The 8,585-nt window shown below is 38.7% G+C and overlaps 3 protein-coding genes across 5 annotated transcripts; 1 reads left to right on the top strand and 2 right to left on the bottom strand.

Moving 5' to 3' along the window:
* On the bottom strand, positions 816-4,219 carry LOC104791597. The gene is made up of 8 exons (XM_010517519.2): positions 3,903-4,219; positions 3,425-3,649; positions 3,060-3,326; positions 2,577-2,608; positions 2,435-2,503; positions 2,044-2,191; positions 1,335-1,969; positions 816-1,176 (listed from the first exon to the last, which is right to left on the bottom strand). Exons 1-8 carry the CDS (start codon positions 4,033-4,035, stop codon positions 994-996), a joined length of 1,692 nt encoding a protein of 563 aa, XP_010515821.1. The 5' UTR covers positions 4,036-4,219; the 3' UTR covers positions 816-993.
* LOC104699105 (uclacyanin 1-like) lies at positions 4,691-5,659 on the top strand. The gene has a single exon (XM_010414451.1). It carries the CDS (start codon positions 4,691-4,693, stop codon positions 5,657-5,659), a length of 969 nt encoding a protein of 322 aa, XP_010412753.1.
* Positions 6,032-8,206, bottom strand: LOC104791599 (nuclear transcription factor Y subunit B-10-like). Of its 3 annotated transcripts, none has more exons than XM_010517521.2 (7): positions 8,036-8,206; positions 7,698-7,931; positions 7,321-7,450; positions 7,109-7,114; positions 6,860-6,934; positions 6,681-6,746; positions 6,032-6,412 (listed from the first exon to the last, which is right to left on the bottom strand). In XM_010517521.2, exons 2-7 carry the CDS (start codon positions 7,913-7,915, stop codon positions 6,374-6,376), a joined length of 534 nt encoding a protein of 177 aa, XP_010515823.1. In that variant the 5' UTR covers positions 7,916-7,931; positions 8,036-8,206; the 3' UTR covers positions 6,032-6,373. The 3 variants fall into 3 exon arrangements, with proteins under 3 accessions (XP_010515823.1, XP_010515822.1, XP_010515824.1); XM_010517520.2 differs by having other exon boundaries at positions 6,033-6,412; positions 7,698-7,925; positions 8,036-8,205; XM_010517522.2 differs by having other exon boundaries at positions 6,036-6,412; positions 6,690-6,746; positions 7,698-7,925; positions 8,036-8,201.

Below are 8,585 nucleotides of genomic sequence, written 5' to 3' on the forward strand. Positions count from 1 at the left end.
CCAATATGTTCATCAATTGATTAGGTTTTAATTGGGTTTAAGTTAGAATTGGGTCAAAATCTGGTTTTCTTTGGTTTATGTTCTATAATTGTCGGTATAACAAACAAGAAACCAACGTAACTCGGGTTTGTGGGTTAATAGATCTCGAACTATTAATTCGGGGAGATACATGTTTTGAATTTTTGATTCGGGGAGAATCAGCCTTCGAACTTTTTTTTCGGAGATATATAGATAGAGGTCAAAGTTTGGGCTCTATCTGACTCGATACAATAGTTCTCATGGGGAAATAGACCGTCGGCCCCACAGAGACTGTTATAGTTGATGGTACTGCAAGGATGTGAGATTGATGGGTTCTCTCATTCACAGATTAATGTAAGACTTAATTTTGGTAGATGTAGTAGTAGGTCGAATATCTTATAAGCTTATCTCAATTTCGTTCACTATCAATACTAGAACTTGCTAGCTCAAGTTTCTTTACGCACAATTTTTTATTTTTTATTTTATTTTTATTTTTTTTAACCCAGGTATCCCAACGCTCCCCGACATAGCAGGGGTCCACGTGTTAGCTATCAGATACCCGACAGAGCAAGGGTCCACGTGTTAGCTATCAGATCGCTTGGACTAGCCACGTGGGCGGCCAAATGGCACTCCATATGTCGGTTCCTGGGACGCTGCAGCCCGCATGTGAATTCCGCAGTGGCCGGGGCTCGAACTCATGATGGCGGGTACCTCAGCTGAGGGTCCTTTACCACCAGAGCTAGAGGCTCAGGTTAGAGCTAGAGGCTCCGGTTAGAGCTAGAGGCTTCGGTTAGAGCTAGAGGCTCAAGGGTCCACAATTTGATATATTACTGTTGTTTTTTTGTGCCTTTTTTTGGGGATGGGGGATTACATAAGAATCTAACATACAGAGAAATTCCTATTTTTAAAAGACAAACTTAAAAAAAAAAAATCAGAGCTTCATTGTATGGATACCTATTGAGCATCTCATTCTCATCATCCCTCGAGTTGATCTTCTGCATTGATTTTGGAATACAATTTGTTTGGCAGTTTTGGAGACGGGGCAGAGACAAGCTTTGAACTTGCCTTAGTTTTTGCATTCGATGACTCTTGTATTGGAGACCTAGCGGGTTGAGACATTCCAGACTTCTTATTGGCAGATGCAGATCCATGTCTAGCCTGTACCACACCACAAAGAGAGTAAAAGAGAGAGAGACATCAATTAACATACTCAAATTCCATATATATATATAGATCTTGTCCAGTTGGGACCAATCTCAAGGAACAAACGATTGCAAAAGATTGGACTCTATTTTTTTTTCATTTTGGAGACTTACTCCATCAAAGAATCCGATATTTGGTGATGGCACACGAAGACCTGATGGTTTCATGGAAGTTGGAGGAACCGAACCACCGTTGCTAGCTGAAACTCGTTTTGCTCCTTCTTTAGCATCAGCTTGGGCAACAGATGCATCTTTAGAGTTCTTCAGAGGCTTCACAGTGTGAACTGAATTATCATTTGCAGGAGGACCCTTGTCACCAGAGACCAATTTCTGGTTACCGTTAGCTATGTTACTAGTAGTAGAAGCTCGAGATGACTCTGATGAACAGTCACTAATAGAACCAACAGATGGTACACTAGAGGAAAGCTTGGACTTGGTTGTCTTATTGGTTGGGTGGGGGGAGATTCTCGGTTGGCCCATACTACCTCTAGATGTAGATCGATTTGCCAATGACTGGGAAGTTAACCTGGAACTTGACTCATTCTTCTTCTTTATCGGATCTAGAGAAGGCTTGTGAGAAGCGCTAGACGAAGCACTGGCACAGCTCTCTAGAGAAGAGCATGAAGAGGTCATATCATTCTTTGAAGCAACTGAAGAACGTAAAGAAGATTTAACGGGCACACCAGGTTTTGGCAAGACTGTTTTAGCACGTCGTGAAATGGGTATTCTGGGGACCAGAGGCTCCTTACCTGTATTATTTAAGGTCATATAATATCTTTCAAAAACGAGTGTAAAGCTCTTTAAAAAACAAATTCTGACTAACCCGCAGGTAACTTGGAATTCTTTTCTTGCTTGGTTTTGCTTATATCTAATGATGCCTTATTCGTTGATGTTGTTGACAAGGGCCTGCCTTTGCTGAGTCCGTTGGGTGGCCTGGAAATAGATGTACTGAGACCTCTTGGAGCAACAGGCTGCACAAAAAGTTTCATTTATCACAGTATCCAGTATATTCATTATGTGGTTCACTATAGGGTAAACTATAACAATTGATGACACGCTGCTGATTCATACATTCAACAGGGCCAATTCAAGTTTATTAGTAAACCTACGAGAACCCCATTGTTCACGAGCTATGAAATGAAGTTTGACTAAGAAATTAATCCTTTAGTTAGTAACTTAGTATGCACCTGAGAAACTGAATGGAGATAATATACCTGTTCTGTTGCCTTCCCTATCCCTTGTGTTCTAGCACTCTGATTTCTAAGACTGGCTTTGGGTTTAGTCTGAGAAATAATTGAATTAAAGGGAAAGTTAGCCGAGAAGGGAAACACAAGGTGCAGTTGTTAGCAAATATACCTGTTCCTGAGAGGCAAGTACATCCCCCGTATCTAGAGTTTAAGACAGTGAATGCAAAAAGTTGGTCAATTGGAAAACAAAATGAAATAAATTACTGCTAGAGATGCGTGTAGTCTACTGTAAACAGCACGAAACAGTTCTTCCCATTCCACAAAATAAAAAAACAATAGCGGGTCAGTCTTCTCAATATACGATGGAAAACTTCCATCCAAGATTATAGCTCACATTAGATACTAGCTCTCCGAGAAGCCATAACGAGAAAATGCACAGGAACAGCTTCATTACTTTAAATATCCAATTGGTAAAGAAAAGCACAAACACAAAACTAAAAAAGTAGATCCTTCTAAAGCTCAAGCTAGACCATAGAAATAGGTTAGATTTAAAGAGAGACATGCCAATGTGTAATAAAGATATATTACCGCTTAGTCAGGCAAAGCTAGTTCCAACTCGCTCTACTTCAGATAAAGACTAAAGAAGACTTACTTGGGCTAGTTGCTACTTCTGTTGCTCCCAGTTCACTAATTTTACTAGGTGTTGCAGCATCAGATGCTTTAGCAGACCTTTGAATAGACGCTCTTACATCTTCAAACAAAACAAACTCCTGACTGTTTTCCACAGTACAGTCACTTCGAAATGTGGAGATGGATTCGGTTGACCTATTAACATCCTCCTGAATAGTCGGTAAAGCTTTCATTCCACTCTTATGATTGCTCTCCATCATGCTAGATATCTCCTCAGGTTCCAAAACACCTGAATTTTGAAAATGATCCATCTCAGCAAAAAAAGTGTGCAATACATCAAAAACCTAGAAACAAATCAAAAAGGTACCAGGTTCGAAATGCACTTACCTTCGTTGGTGAAGAAGGCATTGTCCCAGGCAAGGCTTTTGCGCAAATTATACTTTCCTTTCTTCATCACTTTCTCAGGTTCAGGAGACTCGTGAGGTTGAAGCACCTCTTCCTTCTCTTCAATTGAAGATACCAGTATCTCTTCTTCGTCATCACAGTATTCTGTATCCCTCATAAAATCCAGATCTTTATCATCCTTTAAACATTTCTCATCCTTATCCGTCACTGAAACGTAAGCACAATACAAAAAAATTTACACCTTTGAAATTCAAATCCAATGCCAGCTCACTGAACCAAAGTTTCAAGATTTTTTTTTTTCCTCTTCACACCGAACAGTGAAGAGAAATCAATAACGCCCACATTGAAACTTGTATCAATCAAAATTAAAAATCCTCACTTGATAAGAACTAACCCACGAAATCCAAAAACCCAGAACCCACGAAATCCAAAATTAAAGGAGCAAAATTGTGAATTATACCGGAAAACTCGTAGTTGTTTGGGTCGGGGAACGAAGAGAAGAGAAGGCTATCGTCTTCAGAAGCGACATCAATCAGACCGAGGCCATCGACTTCAACCTCAACCTCGCTTTTCTTGGTCTCGTTGTCTTCCATTGAATGAACTGAGATCCGAAATGCAGAGAAATGTTGAGTTGGCTCAAAGATCTCAGAGATTGAGGGAAGAAGATGTAATTTTTGAATGGAAGAGTAGAGGATTCGATTCGTTTCCCTCACTCTTCTTTGAGAAATCAAGGGTTTTTGAGTTAGTGAGCGCGGTTGTTCACTTCTTAATTTTTAATCCCTGTGTAATGGCTTTGATTGCTTCGGTTCGATCTAATCCGGTTTGATTTAACCAGATTGAAACACTTCAGTTACTCAATTTGATCTTCTGTGGGCCTTTATTAATGCCCAGATATATATAGCCCATCTATAAAATACGAATGAACTCGAATATAATTTTAAGATTATCATATTTATTGTGTAATTGTATAAATTAAGATAATCACGTTTTAAACAAACACTAAAAAAACCTAAGCAGAAAAGAATTGGAGAACGTTTCGAAATATATCGAGATAGAAAGAAAATAAACTAAAAACTTAGTCCAAATAGGGCAAGGATTATGATTATAGGGATCGTGAAACTCTATAAATAGAGCTCATACGTGACTTCTTTTTTCACCAAACACATTCATCCATACTTCTCTCTCTCATTCAGCCAGCTGAGTTTAGAGATCTTTTTTCTTCTTCGTCCTATTCATATGATCGAAATCATGGTCACCAAGAAGATCTTTGGCCTCTTGCTCGTGGTCATGTCTCTCTTGAGTTGCACCTCGGCTAAACTATACCAAGTCGGTGGTGACTATGGATGGACTGTCAAGGACGACTCTTGGGCTGAACATAAGAAATTCCACGTCGGAGATTCCATCGTCTTCGAGTACGATCAAAACATCAACGACGTTGCTCAAGTTTCCACCGCCTTAGAGTATGATTCATGCAATTCTTCTGCTCCTAAAGTTGTTTACAACACCGGATATGATGTTGTTACCTTCAAGGAACCAGGACATCACTACTTCATCACCTCTAATCAATTTCAATGCCGCGTCTCGGGACTTAAATATGACGTTTTTGTCGTCAATGACCTGTCACCTCCGATTCCTTCACCACCACCACCGAGCAAGGTCCATGAACCGTCACGTCCGGCTCCTCCACCATCACCAAGCAAGAACCATGGCCCTTCACGTCAGATTCCTCCTCCACCACAGAGCATGAACCATGAACCGCCACGTCCGACTTCTCCGCCACCACCACCCCCGAGCAAGAGAGGAAAGATCTACAAGGTAGGTGATTCTAAAGGATGGAGTGTGTACAACAGTTACTACTATTATAGGTGGAGTAAAGATAGACAATTTCGTGTTGGAGATACTCTCTTTTTCCAATACAACAACAAACTCAACGACGTTAGAGAAATCAGCGATGATCTTGACTTCAGATCATGTGAACCAAATTCTACCGTAGCTGTGTACAAGACGGGACACGATCTCATTAAGCTCACCAAACCAGGAGCGCATTATTTTGTAAGCTTAAAGACCGGTCTTTGTCAGGCTGGCATTAAGCTTCGAGTCACCGTGCAACCATCAACCGAAGCCGTTACTTTGCCGGATGTTCCCAGGACGCTCTCACCTATTCACCGCTGCAACAGGTGGCGGCCCTGGTTATGCATTTTGAGACCTCATCACTAAGCATTGGAATTAGTTTAAGGGTTTTTGTTGGTGCTATTTAAGAATTCTTTTTTTGTTTTTCGGTTTCTTTTTGTTAGTCTTTTAATAGTTGAAATACATTGTTTCGTTTAATTATTTCCATATATTTTTCTTAATTTTTTTGAAGTTTCTATTTAGTTTCATCATGTGAATATATGCCCATAAAGTCATAAACATAAACATGAGCAGCAAAAAAGAGCCTTTGTAAACAAGGGACACGTCGACTATTATTGATTCAATATATCGTAACGGTGTATATCACAAAGGATTTAGTGTAGGTCGTAACTCGTAACTATTTTGCTTTCTGTTTATCAGTATTACATTAACGAAACTCTGACTTTAATTAGGACAAAAAGAATCAATGAGAATTTTACTTATTAATCATGATGTTGTTTCTTTGAAAGTAACACTTGCATGAAAGAATCCACAGGTCAATCACATATTGATAAATAGCTTCTTCTTAAGACCAATACCTAAAGAAACTTAACAATTCAAATGAAAAAGACTTGTCTCTTTCCCAATTCTTATCTTAAGCAAACCAAACTCTTCTCCCTACAAACACAATCATATACAAATCTCCTCTCTCCCAAAACTGAGATAACACAATCCATATGTATGAACAGTAGATCGCTCAGATTTTCAGACACACCAAGAATAGTTGAGTCCCGGAAGATTGTAATGAATAGTGTCCTAGTACTACTCGGTGCCCGGCATTTGAACCATCATATTCGAAGCCTACAATCACAAACCAAATTAATCAATTACCTGCATATATTCATAGACTACAAATGCCATTAGTGCTTCAAGATGCTCGATACTTTTGTAGCAGGTCAGTAGCAGCAATAATCAGATTTCATGTCCTTGATCTGGTGTAAATTTCAAACGGTGGAGATGCATATATGTGAATATGTCAAAATGTAGATTTCAAATTCGTCGAACACTGTCTAGTTTTTACCCTTGTTTCTCCTCTATGTGAAGAATGTATTCATATACAAGTACTAACCCCACTTACTTGGGAGTTTCCATAAGGACCCTGTGGGAATGAGCCTTGTTGAGGAAGCTGCGAGAACTGTTCAGAAGGTAAAGACAGGGAAACGATAAGTAGCTCGCACATTTTACAAGAAGAAAAAGATAATGCCTAGGTAAAATGACCGTTCAATTGGAGAACGAAAGAGTCATTACCTGAGACACTTGGCTTGGTTGGCCGTCTCTCTTTCCACTTGATTCCCCACCTTTTCCTGATCCCTTAGTGTCACCCTATCACGCAGATATTAATGGCAAAGGTAGCAAACAATCCTAGTTAGATACAATCATACAACATATGCCCCTAAAAAAAGGGATAAAACTGGACAAACAGAAGATTGCTATAAGCTAAAAAAAAAAAAAAAGCAAATCATCTCCATTAATAAGTGAAAGAGGAGAACCACTGACCTCCATCTGCAAAATTCCAATCCATATAGCATCATAGAAGGAAATGAAAACGAAAAACAGAGAGTCAGTGAGTGAAAAGCAGAAATATATCGTGATGCATAGTCATATCAACACAATTTTCACAAATAACTAGGAGCATCAGATATACATTTGTATCTTTTGCTACCTCATTTTCTCAAAAAGTAAACTGAATAAGCTGAAGTGGAACATACCTCTCTGTATCGCATCAAGTAAACCTTCAAGGGTTCGATGTAATCTTCAAAACCTAAAGTAGCCATTGCCCAAAGCAAATCATCTCCATTGATAGTCTTTCTTTTCTCCCTTTGACACTTATCACTCGCTCTGCATATCAAAACGAGCACAAAGACCATGAATGAAGCATCATACAAACAGTAACAAAGCTAAGCAAATTGACATACCGAGTAAACATAACAACAACACCAATATGCATTAACCTAAACTTAAAAAAAAGGAAGAGGCTTCTGCACACTATAACCACAAAAGCAGTATAAGCTTTACACCTTACCAAGGCCAAACACAATTTACAGAACAAAAAGATAATTTTTTTTTTTGAGAAAGCCAAAATTACTCGCTGGTGACGAAGCTGATGAACTCAGAGACGCATTCCTGCATAGTCTCTTTAGCATCTTTAGCAATTTTGCCATTAAGAGGTAAACCTCTCTTCATGATACGGCTAATGTTAGCGATCGGAAGAAACCTATCCTGCTCACGAACATTCAAAGACCTAGGGCTCTGATCTCCGCCGCTTTCATGGCTTCCACCACCTCCGGTCTGCGATTCCGCCATCTCAGAAACCCTAAATCTCCCAACATAAACATTGATAATCAGCGATTTCGATAGAAAATCGATAAATCGGTGAGAATCGAGGGAGAAACCCAGAAAAAAGCGCGAAGAAGCGATGATTACCTGAAGAAGAATTCGAAAAAGAGCGGGAGAGGCAGAGAGAGAAAGAGAAATGTTGATTGGAGGAGGAGACGGAGAAGGGAAGAGAGAGATTGATCTGATCCGACGCTGGAGATGAGACGAGTTTTGTCTGCGATTCATAGATTTAGGGCTTTTTCATGTTTTTTTATCAACACCGTCCATTTTTTTTTTCCTTTCTCTGTTGACAAAAAAAAAAAAACAATATTTTTTATTCATTATCTGAACAATTTCAGCTTATTTTAATTATTAGCAGTAAAATATAGAATATTTCGTTTTTCTTTTTTTCGTCAAAATATAGGACATTAATATAATTATGATTTCTCTTTTAATTGTTTGTATAGAAGATTTTCTTCTGTGTTATAGTTATCGTCTTAAACCATTTTTATTGTGTCATTTATACTAAAAGTAAATATAAACAATATACAGATTAGTTTTACAATAAAAACCTAGTAGTATGTGTTAATAACTACGTTCATGAAAAATCTAATAATGTTATTAGATAAGTCTCAGCCAAAAAAAAAAAAAAAAAAAA

This window comes from Camelina sativa, chromosome 6 (genome assembly GCF_000633955.1).
Source record: "Camelina sativa cultivar DH55 chromosome 6, Cs, whole genome shotgun sequence".
In the NCBI taxonomy this organism is placed as follows: Eukaryota; Viridiplantae; Streptophyta; class Magnoliopsida; order Brassicales; family Brassicaceae; genus Camelina; species Camelina sativa.